At 45.3% G+C, this 18,305-nt stretch overlaps 1 protein-coding gene across 1 annotated transcript; it reads right to left on the reverse strand.

Moving 5' to 3' along the window:
• Positions 1-204: 204 nt before the first annotated feature.
• On the reverse strand, positions 205-11,705 carry LOC118774938 (alpha-1A adrenergic receptor-like). The gene is made up of 2 exons (XM_036524562.1): positions 10,692-11,705; positions 205-765 (listed from the first exon to the last, which is right to left on the reverse strand). The coding sequence occupies exons 1-2, from the start codon at positions 11,653-11,655 to the stop codon at positions 206-208; spliced, it is 1,524 nt and encodes a 507-aa protein (XP_036380455.1). The 5' UTR covers positions 11,656-11,705; the 3' UTR covers position 205.
• Between the last annotated feature and the right edge of the window lie 6,600 nt (positions 11,706-18,305).

Below are 18,305 nucleotides of genomic sequence, written 5' to 3' on the forward strand. Positions count from 1 at the left end.
CCATATTCCAACACAGACAGTGATGTCACCCATACAAGCTTTGTATGTGTGTGTGTGTGTATGTGTGTATGTGTATGTGTATGTGTATGTGTATGTGTATGTGTATGTGTATGTGTATGTGTATGTGTATGTGTATGTGTGTGTGTGTGTGTGTGTGTGTGTGTGTGTGTGTGTGTGTGTGTGTGTGGGGGTGGGGGTGGGGGGGTCACATCTTGCTTTGGGGTACCGCCCCTCTGTTCTCTGTGCCTCTGCTCCCGTTCTGCCTGCCAGGGAGGGGGAGGCAGGGGGGTGTGCACGGGGTCACCCCGTTGAGCTTGTTAGCGCCGTGGTGGCACGTCTCTGGAGATGGGCTCCCAGGCAGGGGGGAGGAGGAGGAGGGGCACGGGGAGGGGCAAGGGGAGGGGCCCCAGCCGTGGAACCTATCCAGCTCCAGGCGCCGAGGCCCCGCCCCCTTGCAGGCGTTGCTGGGGCTGGGATTGGTGGAGGAGAGCGTCCGGGGGCTCCCGTTGAGGCAGGCGGAGGTGTTGTCCGCCGAGTCCTTGTGCGAGTGCTGGGAGGTGCGCAGCCGGCAGCTGCGGTACCGGTACACGGTCCAGCCGGGCCGGCGCCGCTGACACTGGCAACGCAGGATCCGGATGAAGGCCTGCTTGAACTCCCGGCTGTAGCAGGGGTAGATGATGGGGTTCAGGCAGCTGTTGAAGTAGCCCAGCCAGAAGATCACTTTGAAGAACGTCTCGGGCGGACGCAGGTTGTTATTGAACGACCCTGAGAAAAAGAATAGCAAAATGTCGACACTACACATTTATATAAAATCACCCCAAATATATTTACATAGATGCTGGCATTCTATGCTGTCATGCTGGAATATTTTACGTCTTATTGGCACTTATTTCTACACTTCTAAATTTGAAAACATAAGCCTTGTTCCATTGAAATTGACATTTAAACGTGAGTGGGACCGTTGACTTGTTCAGCTCCACATGCACTTATTATTTTGTCCAACAGGTGGCAGCATTTTCCTACAGTCGCTTTATTTGCGCAGGCAAACCTTTGGCCCGATCTTTTGCAGGAAAAGGTTTTATTATAAAACATGTACACAGTCACGCTTAATTTTAAAAGCATTCTTTTACCCTTGATCAATGCACTGCTACCATTTAATTATGTATGCCTTTTTAAAGTGGACAGAGTATTAAGTACAGGAAGTTCCAACTTCGTGTCAAATAATTCAGAAATCAGTTTAAAAATCTTATCCTATGTCCAAATTTTTTGTTTTGTCAGGATGTCAGGATTTACCACTGATTTCTTCAACTGGCATAACATGACTTTCTGACCAAACTGGTAGACCTGGTTTGTTTCCGGGGTCGGTACAAAACTGGTTTGTCTTTAGGGCAAGGTGCTTAAACCCAAACCTCAGTGCCTCAGTGATGATTCAGCTGTATGCATGGGTAATACGTAAAAGCTGTAAGCTGCTCTGGATCAGAGCGTTTGCCAAGCCAATCTAAAGTCTCCATCGCCCCACTCTCTCGGTCCGAGGCTCAGACACGGTACGGTAGCTAAGCGCTGCTTGCTGAGATCACAGCGGGGTCACTGCGCAGGCCCTCTTAGAAAAGAACCCGCTCCTCCCTCGCTCTCCCAGATCTGGCACGGGGTCACGAACATGCATCATTCCAACGTCCCCCCCCTGACGTTGCGGCCGTGCTAATCCCAGCGGATTTTGCTGTGGTGGGACTGGTCCCGGCCTTTTTTGGCCAGTTTTGGGCTCGGCCTGCCAGATTTTGGCCCACCGCAACATGTGCTCCTGGGCAGGCCACATCCCAGCATACATTACATGGAAAAAAACAAGGAAAACGAACTCATATTCTTGCACGCTCACCGGGTTCCTTATGGCTGTAGCCTTAACACTAGGATTTGGCCTCAAATCCAGGATACCCACACTACTCTTCACATCTTGGCAAATGAGTGAAGACCTTTGTTTTAAGGTCTCATCTGAAAACAACAACATCCATAACCAACCAAACAAAGGCAACAGTGTAATTTTGGGCAGCAGTGTGGCACGGTGGTTCAATTCCCCACTGGGGCACCGCTGTTGTACCCATGGGCAAGGTACTTAACCCACCAATGCCTCAGTACATATCCAACTGGATCCAAATGGATAAAATTGTTGCCTGTGTAATTCACTCTGGATAAGAGTGCCTGCTAAACAACAGTAATTTAATGTGCCACCTATTTATACTTTGTCTAGTGAAGAGTGCCCTCTGTTGACTGAGCAAAATCACTTCAAATTGCAGTAGGGTTTTCATAAGAACTCTCCCACTTGCTAGCTGAGCCTGGCTTCGCCTCAGTCATTTGCAGAGGGAGGGTTACATCGTGGTGTTGCTGAAAGCTCCATGGCTCGCTGCTCCAGAGCCTCTCCCGAAGAGACCTATGCCCATTTCTGTTCTCCCTCCATGTATTCACAAAGACGCATTAGGACCGAGGACACTGATTCTACTCTTTTCCACTAGAATCAGATTCTGTTGTACTCTTTATTTGTTCCAGAAAAGACCAAAAGAAAAAGAGCAGAATAAGGACTGAGTGCAATTTTTTTTTTTGAAAAAGCAAGAGGCCATTTACAACATTACACTTTTGTAGGAGCTTGAGGGCTGTTACTCCATTATTCTTATCATTATTTACACATTATGCATTCCCATTTTATACTCGGCCCTTGGGTGAAATTGGGGTATGAAAACAGTGGGCACTGAGTGAAGAGACATTAATTTTATAGTGTCCCTCGTTTACCACACAGACTGTTCATATTTCAACTCTGCCGCCTGGTGAAATAACACAGCCACGGCCTGCATGGTACATGCTGTACTCGTGCAGGAGGAAGAGCCAGGTGCTGGAGGAAAGAGAGACCCAGTCAGTGACCAAGAGAGACTGTATTTGTAGGGTGTGCTGGTGTATGTGTGCATGAATGCGTGTAAGCATATCTGGTGTACCTGTGTGTGCGTGTGTGTGTGCACACATACATGCATGTATATGTGTATGTGTGTGTGCATCCTTGTGTATGTGTATGTATGTGTGTGTGTGGGGGGTATTTGTTCGTATTGTGTGTGCTTATACTTGTATGTGTGTGTGTGTGTGTCTGTGTGTGGTGCATGTGCACACTTATGTGTGTACCTATAAATGTGTATACTTATATGTATGCTCTTTTAGTTCCTCTGAGGGTCTGAGTGTGGGATGTTTATTGGTGTCTTCCTAAGGGACAGGATGGACTATGGACCTGGCAGGAAAACCACTGCCTCAACTCCCCCAGAGCCAAGGATCGGCCCGGGAGGGGAAGAGCTCTGACCCTCCCCTGCATTCCTCTGCAAGGACTCACGATTCACAAGGACACCACCCCCATGGGCCATCCATCCAACGCCAGGGACAGGGATGTCGGGTAGTTACTCAGCTTGCTGCGAGTATCTGTTCCATTTCATTGCATTACATTATTGTCATTTAGCAGACGCTCTTATCCAGGCCGAATTACACAGGTTATAATTTATACATGCTATCCATTTATACAGCTGGATATTTACTGAGGCAATGCTGGGTTAAGTACCTTGTCCAAGGATACAGCAGCAGTGCCTCAGCGGGGAATCAAACCAGCAACCTTACCACTATGCTACACTGCCAGTACTAATACTTCGAACTACTATGTAATAACACAGGCAAATGCTGAGTTAATAAAAACGTGTGACAGGACAAACTTCTGTGCAAAGTGCACTGGGTGTGTGCTCTTGCAGTTTGTCTTAATTTAGCAGTAACTTTTGTCATTATGGGGTGTTTTGAAAACCCATTCAAATGCCTTCATTCATGAAAGAACAGTAACACCCGGAGTAGCTCACTGTAGTCCTGCAATGTCCCTGTTAAGACTCAATCACACATTCTTCCAGTCTTTAGTTAGAGGGCAAAATGAGGTGCCATGCACCGCTGGCACAGATGAGAAGAGGATAGCGAAATATTTAGATTAATTCTGGGAGGTTTGATGAAGGATTGATACCATCTCATAGAGCACTAATACACCCCTCTCCTTCCCACTTAAGAGACATCGGGCCCTAGAAGAGTCAATGCTGATGCTGCTGAGATGTCCAGAAGGGGAGAAAATCATACATGAATTGACCCTGAACTAAACCAACTCCACGTTTACTTTTTCAACAGACTTCCCTTCCAGCCCCATTCAAAACAGCCTTAAAATACAGCCCCTGCACCTCCTTCCTCTAACAGAAACACACCCATGAGCAACACCTGCACGAGAACATCCTGTTATTCCCCCAGTCCCCCCTGCTGGTACAAAGCACACAGACTTCGGAACACAAAGTGTCACACAGCGGCTCTGCTGAAGTATGACATCACACTGGGTGACACAAACAAAGCATACCCTTTGCTTGGGTTGGACTGAAAGCTGGAGGAGAAATGTTTGCATTTTCTGTTGCCAGTTTCAGCAAAAGCTGGCATGCCAAAAATGGCACTAACTTTTCTCAGAATTTAATCTTCTGAAGGCTTGCAGTCATTACTTGATTTTGAGTCAGATGCAATCACCAAAACCACTACAGAGTGGACGACTGTGAACACAACTGACATATCATTCAACTACTTTTGAGAATTTGATCAAAGGCGGCAATAAAATAATATTCAATGACTCTTTTCCCCCCACATCCTACTTGATTAGGAAAGCAGACCAGCTGATCAGCCATGAGATATACTGGATAGAGGATAGTTGGTCAGAAAAAGGTCTCTCTCTAAGAAATAACTCTCCAGGGAACACTGAAGAAGTGTATTTTTAAAATAATTTCCCAGATACGACTTGCCAGAAATAATTACCCCTATTATGGCAATTTCTTCTTGTTACTGTGTGTAATAGATACTAACATCCCAGGCTGCTGACAGGGATTTCATACTGATGTTTCTGTTGAAACCATGTCTTTTACTTCTGATATGAAAGCTTATCGTAGAGCATCAGCCACACAGACTTCAGTGCCATCTTCACCAGTGTCACAGTTAAACATCAGTGTGAGTGATGTCATCACTATCTGTTGTATAACATTATTTGGATTATCCTGTTCTGTTAGTTATTTTAACAACTGCTGTAGCGCACTGTAGAAATTCTGTGCCACCTACGGTGAGAGTGCAGCAGGCTTTAAACTTCCTGCTTCCCCACTGATATGCCTGCCTGACCCCCAGCAGGAGACACTGATAATGGTCCCACATTGACCACCAACACTGGGTATCCAGCTGGGGTGTGGTAACCCAACCCATAGAAATTAAGATTTTGGGGAAGAGGTTGATTTAGTCTCCCTCTGCCCAACCCAACTCACCCTCCAAACTGCCTGCGCTGAAGTCAGAAGGATGTACGCTGACCCTTGTCAGACTGTGGTCACATCGTTCCCACAGCCCTTCCCCTATTGGCTATTTAATTTTACATCACCGCTGCAATCATTAAACTTCATAAAATGTAAATTAGTGGAATTGTGGTCATTCAGAGAATACCGCTCCTGTACCTTTGAGCAAGGTATTTAAGCCGTATTTGGTTCTGTAAATGTCCACCAATGCAAAACAGCATATCATGTAAATTTTGCAGCTATATAATTTGCCATGGAGACAGAAATCTACAAGGCAAACAAATAACAGTTTCAAATGGTCTTTCCGTGCTTGATGTGAATAACTCAAAGCGCTAATTTCAACTAGCAGAAAGACAATTAAATGTAATACATGCCAGAAAGCCAGCATCCATAAGACCCATGTGTCATCTAAGCATTTTCAGCAAGTGCAATCACAGAATGCAAACACCACCCCCCAGACCTCTTATACTGATTAAGTCATCACTGCTCTTCTGTGATGCAGAGGTTACCAGGCAGTGACAGACAGACAGATGGACAGAGATGGACATCGCAGCCTCTCGGCAGCCTGAAGACACAGTGGCGTGCGGAGGCAGGAAGGCTGCATGCCGGGGGCGGGGAGAGGCGGAGAGGAGACTCTCATCCTTCCAGCTCCATTAACACTTCGGCTCTTCCCCAACCTCCAGAGCTCTTCATCTAATGCAGTCATTACTCTCTCCCTCCAAACGCTATTTCAATTTCCTCTGAGGGAGAAGCCTGCCGTCACGGCTCAGTGTATCGTGAGCACGACTCTGTTCCTGTAACATATTACACAAAAAAAAAAAAAAAACAGCAACCAGCCTGAACGTTGCTAAACAGCAACACTTCATGGGATATTAGCCCCCTGACTCCCAGCAGAAAAAAAAAAGAAAAAATTAACTGGTATATCTGCAGAAAAAATTCATCATTTTTCTCACTGTGGAGGAAATGGATTGGGAGTCACTCAACGGTAATTAAATCCATCCATGGGGGGCAGAGACGTGGTTTTAAATTAGAGATGAAAAGAGAATACCAAGGCTATCAGAGAGAGCTTTACACTGCTTTGCTTGGGTCGGCTCTTAAAATAGTTAAACTGGAAAAAAATTACAGTATTATTACCATTCAAGATAACAGCATGAAAATGGCAGTCTTAAAAAGTTCCATCTCATTCCCTTTGTATTTACAGACTGTGACTATCATACAGGAGTGAATGACACAGAAAACACTGTGAGCAGAGAGGTAAGTATGACGGACATTATAAGCACACTAAGTGTGTGTGTGTGTGTGTGTGTGTGTGTGTTTGTGTCACTAATCACAGTACTTCAATAAGGATTACTCTTCAGCAAGTTTGAAAGTCAATATGCTTAACTAGGGTGGGATGGGGGGGCTGCCCCATGTAACACAGCACCCATTCTCCTGTACTCTTACACTGTGGTGGTAATAAATGGGTGAGCAGGGTCTCCACGGGGGCACTACTGCCCCCCACAGCATGCTTTTTTCATCATTTACATCCACATTTTTCCACTTAGACATTCTTATCCAGAGCAACTTACAAGTGCATGTAATGAAGTGACATGAATAACAATACATACAGAACGCAAATGAGCATGGCCACTAATGCAGCAGCCCCTTCCACAGTGTAGTGATAGCTAGTGGGTATATGCACAAGCACAGCGCAACATACCCCACAGTAGAATTGCTCAAATAAGTAAAGAGCAGTGGAACCAAGGTACAGTCTGAAGGGGTAGGTCTTCAGTCTGAGATGAAAGATGGCCTGTGACTACTGTCCTGACTGCTGCCAGAAGCTTGTTACACTACACTGGGGCCAGAACAGACAGGGGATGCAGCTGGACGCGTGTCTGCGAAGGGGAGGGACAGCCGGGCATGCTGAAGCTGCAGAACAGTGTGATCCGGCTGGGCCGATGATGGATTGAAGATCAGCAGGAGCCATTTCCTTCACTGCCCAGCAGGGTCAGCATTTTTAAATGCATATGACCTGTTACCGGTAGCCAGTGGTGGGAGATGAGGAGGGAGTGAAACGCTCCACGATAGTGATCGCTCCGATGCTATTTTTACGCCAAGGGGCACAAAAACAACCCAGCGAGAATGGGCGTGACAGGGGGAGGGGTTACATATCATGTGATGGTGTTGTGTAACGTTACCAGATACATCCATATTAGATTAGATTAAGATAATCTTCCAATAAAAATAGGCAGCTAAAACACATAAACATTCAGACTGGAGTCAGCGCATAGAAGGGGTAATTATCCTGTTGCATAACTGTCAATCAGTATCTTGCCCTCAAAACTTGCAGAGCCTGTCTTCTCTGGATGACCCCCATCCAACATAAATCTGTGACAGTGTTTAAATGAACTTCTTTTATCAAAATCAATTTAACTGCGAAACACACACAATCTCATGTTACTGTGCAGTAAATCCATGCAATTAGTCAAGGCTTGTGTCAGAGTGTAAGTTAGAATGCCAATGTCTAAAACATGCCTGTTATCTCAAAACTAAGAACACTGAGGTCATCTCTCATGCAGCAGTCAATAACGATACAATGCACAAAAATGAAAAAGTCTTTGATGCATAGTTCAAGGTTTTATAATATGAGGAAACACCTACAGGAGTCAGTAAAGTACACAACAGTGGCAATGAGCTGGGACATTAAAGCAGGACCCTGAGTCACTGTGCTCATGAGAGAAGCCCTGGCAGGCTGCAGGTGTGCTCATTCTGATACCTTTGTCAAATTCACAAAACTAGTTTCTGGCCATCTACAGTAACCATCTCCCCTCACAGTTGACTGGCTGAACTATGACATCACTCTGTGACATCACACTATGACATCAATACCTTGCATTCTCAGCCTGGCGTGTTTCCTTTGGATGTCACTGTAATTACTATGAGGATGAATATTAATTTACACCCCCTGTAAAAAGACTAATTCTCTCAGCATGAGATCACCTGTTTCAGACCAAGGGGATCCATGTAGCAGTGACCAATGAGAAAGGGTGTCCAGTCCCTCTTTGGCCCAGTGGCACTGCAGGAATTTACAGAGCTGTCCCTGGATCTCTGAGAAGGCACAGGGCCATGGAGAGAGCTGCTGGTACCTGCGTTCCATTACATTATATTACTTTAATTTTAGCAGATGCTCCTATCTACAGCAATGTAATTTCATCACTTTATACAGTTGGGCATTTAGTAAGACTGTTGTGAGCAAAGCACCTTTCCCCCAGCAGGGAATCGACCAAGCAACCTTTTAGTTACAAGCCCTGCTCCTTACCACTGCCACACTGTTGCCCCATGTTGGGACTTCCAGCCATCTACAGCTCATGGACAAGCTTGCCCAGGGTAAAAACCCCTGAAAGGAAAGGTTTGCATTTCCTGGGGCTGGCATGATATCGCGGCGTACTGCCTCAGTGCGCCTGGTGTCCATTCTCTCTGAACTGAAAAAAGTCATGCATTTATATATAACATCTTACTATTTCTTTTGAGTAGTGCAAGCTTTTCATTTCAAACATTTTTACGATGAAGTTGTCAGGGTTGTTTGGCACCCCAAACGAACCAGTTGCAACCCTCCCACACCTTACCATTACCTTGGATTCACGTTAAGTATGTTTTGATACTAAACTCTGATTAAACAACAGATTTGCAGTTTACTCTGGCAGGTAAACAGATTCACAAAACCTTCCCTTTAAATTGATGGCTTTTTATTATTACACTGTGAAATTTCTCATGGTTACAGGCGTACTGCAGGGATGCCCACCTGAATATTCTATTCATTTCATGCATTTTGATGTGAACAGCATGAATGACAATTTCTTTACCCCAAGTACACCTCTCACATAGATCCTTGCTTTAGCCAGAGTCCTTACATTAAAATCAGCATTAAGAAGGGGCTTTGTGAGATTTTGTGGCCTTAGAGAGGCAGAATTACAAATAATAATAATAATAACTAGCTGAATTTTCATCCTCTTCACAGGTGCGCTTGATGAGCCCACTAAACCGAAGTTACAGCCAGCTCTTAAGAGGCGGCAATAAATCCTCCAGCCAATAAAGTAATTGCGTGCAACTTTCTTCCCCGCTGCCCACCCCCGCCTACGTGTAAATTACACGGGAATACACGGGCCTCCAGGGGTTTATTTTCACGGGGTACTTAGTCAGTAGTATATCACGCAGATTATCTTTGCCGCTCTTTTCATTGGCAGCTCTGTTTACACAGAGGAAGTCCCTCGGATAATCACCTCGGGGGTTAATCTTTATGTAAGCAATGGCATAGGCAAAGCCGGGGTGGGGTGGGGAGGTCTGTCTCTATCAGGGAATGACAGATTTGATTTACAGGAAACGTGGGTACTGCTCTGACTGTATGCGGTTGAGTTTTTTTTTTTGTATGGGAAAGCAAACATTAGTGAGTACATTTATTTTTTTACTCACTATATTCATCACCATATTACTATGATTATAATCAAAAAATAATAATAATATTATCACTGTAAATCTATTGTTCAGAAACGAATGTCGAATGAATGTTTCATCTTAAACGACGAGAATAGAATGCGCTCATAAAATGTTATTTTGTTTTGCTAGATGAATAAACATCTTGACGTTTATTATTGTCTGTTACCGGCAATGAATTTTAATATGTAAGTTCGATGATTGATTCATCAGTGTTTTTTCACTCATAATTATTTCAAAAATACTAGTCGTCCAGTTCAAAATAATTTTATTACCAATTATATAAACATATTAAGTAAAAAAAAAGTGACATTAAATAAAAGTGATTGATTCAGACTATATAAAATTCCGCACTTCGGCTCACTCGTTGAAGATAGGCCTTGCCCCCGTTATTAAATAATTCCCTTACGTCGTTGGATGTACTTCGACGAAACGTGGGTTGTCAAGCGCAGCGCGTGTCCATTTGTCTTAATACCGAGGGGTTCGTAATGGGAACAATCTTCCACGTTTACTTTATGGGTATTTCACTCAGATAGAAAGTATTTATGTAATTATATTTCATCCCTGCAACTGTTTCCCATAGCATAAGACATATGTTTTATATCTTAAATACGAATAGAACTGATGCACCATTACTACCAAATAAAAATAATCATACAGAAGATATAAGTTATAAGTTATACAGCCCAATGAGCTTTCCCTCCTGATGCAGAAAAATGACAGGGGAAACGGTCCTTGAATTGGAAGAGTCACTCAATACATCAGATCTACACTTTAGTACTCGGACAATTTTTCCAGATGATTTTAAGGGTGCCTGGTGTGAGGATAATTAGAAAAACAAAAAAAAATATCACCTACCAATAGGCAGCGCGAGGAAGAATGGCAACCAGCAGAGAATAAACATCCCCACCACGACTCCAAGCGTTTTGGCAGCTTTCTTCTCCCGGGAAAACTTCAGCAGTTTGACCGTGAGCGAGCTCCTTGTCTGCTGCCCCCTACCTTTGCCCGCGCCGCTGCAGTCCTCCGGCATCTGCGTGCCCTTGCAGTGGATTCTGAGCGTGAACTCATTAGAGTCCCTTCTCTCCCGCATCACTCCCGCCTCCAGGTTCTTTGTGGTCCTTTTGGCAACTATGTAGACCCGGCAGTACATGGCAAGAATCACGGCCAGCGGTATATAGAAAGAACCCAGGGAAGAAAACAGTGCGTAAAACGGTTCTTCGGTGATGGGACAAACCTTGTCGTCCGGAGAGGGCGGCTGTTTCCAGCCGAGCAGAGGTCCGATGGAGATGACCAGGGCGAGAACCCAGACCCCGAGCATGGCCAGAAGCGCCCTTCTCTCTGTCACAATACTCGGGTATTGCAGCGGGTATCGCACCCCGATGTACCGGTCTATTGAGATTACGCACAGACTCATGATAGACGCGGTACAACACAGCACGTCCACTGCCGCCCAGATGTCACAGAAGATCCTCCCGAACACCCAGTAATTGAGGATTTCCAAAGTAGCGGAAACAGGCAGCACCGTGGTACTAAGCAACAGGTCAGCAATGGCCAGGTTAATAATGAAATAGTTCGTTGGGATACGCAGATGTCGGTTGCATACCACAGAGAGAATGACAAGTATGTTGCCAACGATCGCAAACACAATAAAAGCACCCAGAACCATCCCCAGAGGGACAGCCCGAGTAAGGTCCAGGGGAATAACATCGGTTTCATTCCCTGTGGTCACATTAGAGATGTTGGCTGACAGAGGCGTCTCCGTGTACAGCTCCGCAGAACCGTTTCTCCGCGAGTTCGCAGCATCATCAATGTCCAAACTCATTTTGAAAACAGAGTTCCTCCATAGCAGACAATATTTAATCTATGATTGACAAAAACACAACCACATCAGTGCCATGAAGTAAGACTTGCGTTCTTCCGTTATTGATATCGGTATATTATCAAATTATGCCTGGAATTAATAGAGCACTGCTGCGCGAGAAGTGTACACTGAAAAAAAATCTAAGTGCGGCGCTGTCTGTTCTCTGTAAGGGATAAAAAGTTTCTTTCCCCCCCAATGTTCTTCGTCGTTGTTACTGCAGCAACCCGTGTAGCCTGTCTCCACCTCCACGTTCTCCCCCTCTCAAAACTCTACTCCGCAGTGCCATCCGTCGAAGTGTCCCAATCAGCCGAACTACAACCGATAGTGACCCCTCCTGAATTCATACAACGCCAATGCGCTTCTGAGCTCCGTCTGCCCCTCTGTAACCGGCACAGAGCTATCAATGGGGTGTCGCGAACGGGTAGTCCACTGTACGCGACGTCATAGTTCATGGATAACATATCACGGCATTTGGCTGCCACTTTTTAAACCACCAACAGTTGACCACTTTCTCACGTGTTAACTTGGACACTAACGGTTTGACACAAAGCGCCGCAAGAGGATTTAACGTATTGCCGCAGAGCACGCACGCATGCGGGGCTTGTTCAGACCTCTCCAGATCTTCATCGGAGCATCAAGCAAGGTAAGCTTCTAGATGACTTGTTGCACAGTCAGAGCAGCGAGACTGTGACCGGCAAATACACGGAAGCAACTCGCGTTTGACGTGAAATGAGCTCTCACGCAGGGTCCACTTTGTTTTCTCACCCTGGTCTGACATTTCAGGCGCCAGCGACGTCACTCCTAACGCACCGCGTGCACGGGAGAAATTCAGCACGCTGCATCATTTACTTGACAGCAGGGAGACGCGCTTTTTAATCCATCATAATTTGACATTTCGGGGATGAAGCTCTTCCCGCTGCTTCATATAACCAGCGCCTTGCCATTATCCTCTAAATGTCTACTGTTTGCTCTTGCCGACAGGGGCTCTGAAATGTAATTTATACTTTTACATCTACTACAGCCGCAGTAATATGTTCTCAAGTAGCCACTCACAAATGAATCGTTCAAAAAGAAAGGTCACGCTGTGAGAAGTGAGCCTGTGTCTCCAGGGTATACGCAAGTTTTAATGGAAAAGTACTGAATAGCTGAATGTCTAATTATTTCAGCGGCTCATCCATAATTGCTTAAACTAACTTAATCCATTAGGTAAGATGTCGAAATAAAACCAAACGTTTTTCACAAAGCAAAGGCAACAACACTTCTTAAATTGTAACATTTTCATTACCAAGAATATGACTATCACCCAACTGGTATGCCATTTCACTTCTCATAAGAAATAATCTGCCTTGGTTTATCACACAGCATTAGAAAATGAACATAAGGATTGATTTTGTTCCTTCTGGCAGTCTGCAGGTTCCTGGAGAACTCCTCATGAGGTGCACTGTGGCTGAGTGCTGCCAGCCCAAACAGCAGCCTCTCTTATATCATAAACTCTGTATATTTAATTAGGATCACAATCTGTTTTGGGAGGCAAGGTGGAGCAGCTGGTAAAGCTACCGCCTCATCGCTCCATTGCATAGGCTATGGAACCTGGCTCTGTCTGTGTGGCATCTGCCTGTTCTCCTCACGCCTGCTCGCTCTGGTTCTGTCCCACAGCCTGCAAGTTATCTTGTGTCTCCACATGCACCATCCCTTATTATACATGCCTCTCCCTCTCTGTGGTATGGGCACCTTGGCTCTGTAAATTCTTCTGGATGAGTGTGCCTGCCGAAGTGACTAAATGTAAAGGTAATTGCTCCCTCCGTGCACTGTGAGAGTGGTAGCCCAGCCTGGCTGAGGTCCTGCTTTGTCCACCCTGCCACCAAGTTTGGCTGCAGCAGTACCCCCCCCCCCCACTCTTCCCCAAATGACTTCCCTGTCAATAACAGTAACTGTATTTGTCTGTTGGATGGTTAGCCTATCCATTTACCTGCACACTGGTGTTGCCACTGGATGCCACTCTCATTGCATTACATTATTGTCAATGTAATCTAATGTAATTTAGCAGATGCTCTTATCCAGAGAGACTAACACAGGTCACAGTTTTGATGTGTCATTCATTTATAGAGCTCAGTATTTGCTAAGGTAAATCCATTTACTGAGGTTATCTATTTATACAGCTGGATATTTACTGAGGCAGTTCTGGGATAAGTAACTTGCCCAAGGGCACAGCAGCTGTGCCCCACTGGGGTATAAAACCAGCAACCTTTCGGTTATGAGCCCTGCTCCTTACCGCCACGCTCCACTGTCACACTCCTCCGTAACTCTGCGAGCGCAGCGGCCATTGAGAGTGAGATGCAGCATTTGCTCTGCAGCAGAGGAGGTTGGCTGAAGGGAAGCGGTTTCTGACGCAGAGCGGAGCGCAGTGCTGAGCCCGGGGAAAAAGGCACGCTGCTGCAGTATGCAATCTGAGAGATGCAGGATATATATATATATATATATATATATATATATATATATTATATATATATATAAAACGCCCCCACCCCCTGCCAGCCGCCACCCTCCACTACCCCGCTGGAGCTCCCGAAAGCCGTCCTCCATAAAACACCGCCAAACACTTAAGGTGAATTAAAGTTTATTGTTCGCCCTTCGAGGTAATGAGTTGTGGGGTGCCATAGGGTAAAAGCAAAGAAACGGGGGAAATGGGGTGTGGGTGGGGTGGCTGGAGGTGGGGGGGTCCTGTCCGCGATCAGTGTGACACATGCAGATGATGTTAAAAATATCAAGCCTGGCAATACGTGTTCACACCAGGGGGGTCATTGAATTACACTGGTTACACAATCCCCCCCCCCAAACAGCCCCAATTCCTCGCTGTCATTTCCTGTCTCTTCTTGCTTAAATGCAGCTGAAGGTTACAACAACATAGTGTGGCTTACACAGTCAAAGGGAGGGTACTGTAAACAGCGTAAGCCATTAGAGCGTATTTCCCCCGCCGTTTAAAGTGGAGACTGAGAAGCTGAAGAGCCTGCAGACTTTAATTCCAGGGACTTTTTCCTGTTTGAACTGTTGATGGCGTGACTTGTTTGAGGTGTGGTGACGTGCTGTCGCTGACACCCACACAACACACAAGCACACACCTGTATAGGGCTGCACACTGAATCCTACAGCACATTTGCGCACAGGGTTAATCTGGTGGAGTTTTTTTATCATTTATTAAACAAAATGAAAGAACTACAATGCGCTAATGAATATAATGCAATTATTTGGGATATATATATATATATATATAGATAGTTATAGTTTATAGTTAGTTATATCTACCGACATATATCCCTAACTACATCTCATTTTTATTGAAATGTTAACATCTCAGGAGAGGCCAGAAAAGCAGCAGTTCTTTAACACTAGTTATGACAGACATCCAGGCATTTTCAGTTATCCGTCAGACTGCGGTGAATTTATTGAGGGCCGGTGCAGGATTTATTGTTACATGTGTAACTTCAGGAAGACGCACGCGCGTATCCGTCACACCGCTGGCTGATTTAAGGACAGGTGAGGCGGCGGAGTGTAAACGGCGGGATTACGCGGGCGCGTGCATCAAACTGGCTCCCCCTTACAGGCACGGCAGCGGCTCTCTGATCACGTGCCCGTGGCCCCGCAGAGCGCCGCTGATTTATCTGTGTATAAATTTACAGCACCGGCTTGCTTTGCATTTCAAATAGTGGCTGCGCAGATGTGGGGGACTGAGGCAATTCTGGGTTAAGTACCTTACCCAAGGGTACAGCAGCAGTGCTCATACGGAGAACTAAACCAGCAACCTTTCGGTTATGAGCCCTGTTCCTTACCACTGTGCTACACTGCCGAATTCATAGCTAACAGCTCATTAACAAGGCCTCTTCTATCTCCCTGTATGTAGGTATGGAAACTCCCCGCTCATGAGGCTACCTCCTCATGCTCTGTATGAGAGCTGGGGGGCTGTCTGCCTGTGTCATAAGTGAATAGGACATGACCAAGTGACTCATAGCGCCATGTGGCAGACACTCTCCCGTTTGGAATGCATGCATGCCAGCAGCAGTTGGCAGGAGCCAGTGGGAGGTGCTAATGTTCCCTTTCCGCTACACTAATTAGCTTCTGAGTTTTGACATCTTCCATTTTGCATGCAAAGAATAAAAAAAGACAAAGAGAAACGGTTATGAAATGTAAAATACGGGCTGGAAAACTTCTAAAATTAAACAGAAACACAGCAGTTGATAAGAAGATTTTTTTGGTTGTTAAAGAAAGAAGAGTGGAATCAAAAATGGAAAAGGCAGCAGTTTTCAGGTCAGTGAAATCCATACAGTGAAAACAGCAACACGGAAAACAGGAAAAAAAAGACCCCACTGCCCACCCACTTCTTTTCGTAGGTATATTAACTTTAAAGAGTGGCTTGTTCTGCAGCATGAAGGCACGCACTCTGATGAACAGTTGCATGCAGGTCATTAGAGAGGTCAGCGTGTCTGAGCTCTCCATCTGCACACAGTGGAAGCCCTTCATATCTGCCAACTTTGAAGTATTATTTTTTTTCGAATTGACGTAAAAAAAAAAAAAGAAAAAAAAAGAAAAACGAGGCAGCTCTAAAAATATAATGCAGGACGGTCATGGATGTTAGGGCGTTATTGCCTCTAAAAGGTCTGCGCAGTGGAATCTGGATGAAAGTCATCGTTATTCATCCTTCTGAAACGGGTCCAGGGGCAGAGGGCCCTGAGCCGCAGCGCTGCGGAGAGAGAGAAAGAGCCGCAGCCTCATAATTTAGATAAACCGTCGATTCAGCAGAGCGGGGGGCCGGAAAGGTGAGGACGCCGGGAGCGCTTATCAGAGGGCCGGTCCTCATTGTCCTTCACACTTGGAAATGCATTCCGGACCAATGAGCATCAAGGGTCGAGGGTCGTGGGTCACCCAGCCCCTCCCCATGCACGCAACACCCTGTCATAACAGTGTAGCAAAAAAACATGATCACACCCCTATTGACAGCCCCCCAACGCCCGCCCCCCCCCCCCCCCCCATATAGACAGTTGATTTTTCTTTGCATTAAAAAAGGCATCCTGTTATAGACAAAGCTGTTTTCAACCACAGATCTGCCATTGGCATGTGCTGTCCTCACTGCCATGCAGTCGGCCAGCTCGGTTTGATTTCTCTCATGTTGTCTGGCAATTTTCTACCCTATCTGAGTAGAAATCCATCAGTGCTCAGTCTCATCCCAAAATCACGTTCATTATGCCACTTACGGTGCGGGAACACAATGTGCAAACCGCGAGCTGCCATTAACAGACTGTTGAAGGCGAATTTTTGGTTTGGGAACACAGTGACAGTAGCTTATTTCACCTTGCCTTTCATCTCTGTTAGAGCTCATCTCCTTTTATGGTGAATGCGTGTGAAAGCAGAAGAAGGTAGGCTTACGGATTCTGGTGAGCACTGGATAAGCCCTGGTCCATTAGCGAGCCTCCCTGAAAAAGCAACTCTAGTTTTTAGAGCTAATAAACTGCTTGGGTCATATTGCTGTGCGCTGAATTCAGAGTATGTTTACTCCAGTGAACTCCAATACTAGTAAGCTCTGCTGTTCCAGACAACGCCCTGCCTTCTGGCATTACCTGGACCACTGATTGATTGTTCACCTTCCTCAGCAGTTGTTGGGGGAGTGGAAAGGTCTCATGGTCTGGGAGTGCTGGATAATAGTGTAAGTGTGTAAGTGTAAGTGTAAGTGCTAGGGTAGACAAACCTGTGGTGGAAAAGTTCAGTTTTGTTTTCACTGGGCTGCTCAAACCTGTGAAAAAACTTATAACATCGCCAGGCTGCATTGCGTGCAGGACTTGATATTACATTATTACATAATGCATTAGATAGTGTAACACCAAATGAATAAACTGTTTGCTTAGTGGATGGATCTATCACAGATTAAACCTACATTGCATGCATTTTCATCTTCATATCCATGCAGAGATCATAGATTTAGGTGGTTATTAGTAGAATAGTTAATAGTATTGGAAACTCTTTTAGCTGGTTGGCTGTGTTTGTGTTACAGAGAGCATAGTATTAGCTGGTTGTTTGCATGATGCAGAAGAGTTTTGATTTTCATTCTGATACTGATTTCCCAGACTTGCACCTCCCTGTCTGCTGGATGCTATGTTGCATTATATGGGCGGCAGTGTGGTGTAGTGGTAAGGAGCAGGGCTTGTAACTGAAATGTTGCTGGTTTGATTCCCCGCTGGAGCACTGCTGCTGTATCCTTGAGCAAGGTACTTAATCCACAGTTGCCTAAGTGAATATCCAGCAGTATAAATGGACAGCATGTAAAACCTGTAATGTATGCAAGCTGCAGTGGATAAGCGTGTCTGCCAAATTACAATAATGTAATATAGATTATCTGGTTACCATGGGATGATGTTGCTTTCCAGGTAATGTGTTTTGTAGGGAGTGGCATTGTTTATCTTGGGATTTATTCTGGTTTAGCAACAATGTCAACTGGTTGTGACATCATTGATAAAAGAGTCATTTTTTACATTCATTTATACATTTTTTTAACATCCTAATGATAATTTTATCATAAAGAATAGATAAAAATAAAAGCCCTCAAAAATCCAAACATGGCAGAT

Source organism: Megalops cyprinoides, chromosome 3 (genome assembly GCF_013368585.1).
Source record: "Megalops cyprinoides isolate fMegCyp1 chromosome 3, fMegCyp1.pri, whole genome shotgun sequence".
In the NCBI taxonomy this organism is placed as follows: Eukaryota; Metazoa; Chordata; class Actinopteri; order Elopiformes; family Megalopidae; genus Megalops; species Megalops cyprinoides.

Bases quoted from the DNA above. Each gene is read 5' to 3' on its own strand.
- LOC118774938 (XM_036524562.1), bottom strand. From the start codon at position 11,655: ATGAGTTTGGACATTGATGATGCTGCGAACTCGCGGAGAAACGGTTCT. The intron at 766-10,691 runs GTAGGTGATATT...TCTTTTTCTCAG, and splicing joins CTTCCTCGCGCTGCCTATTG to GGTCGTTCAATAACAACCTG.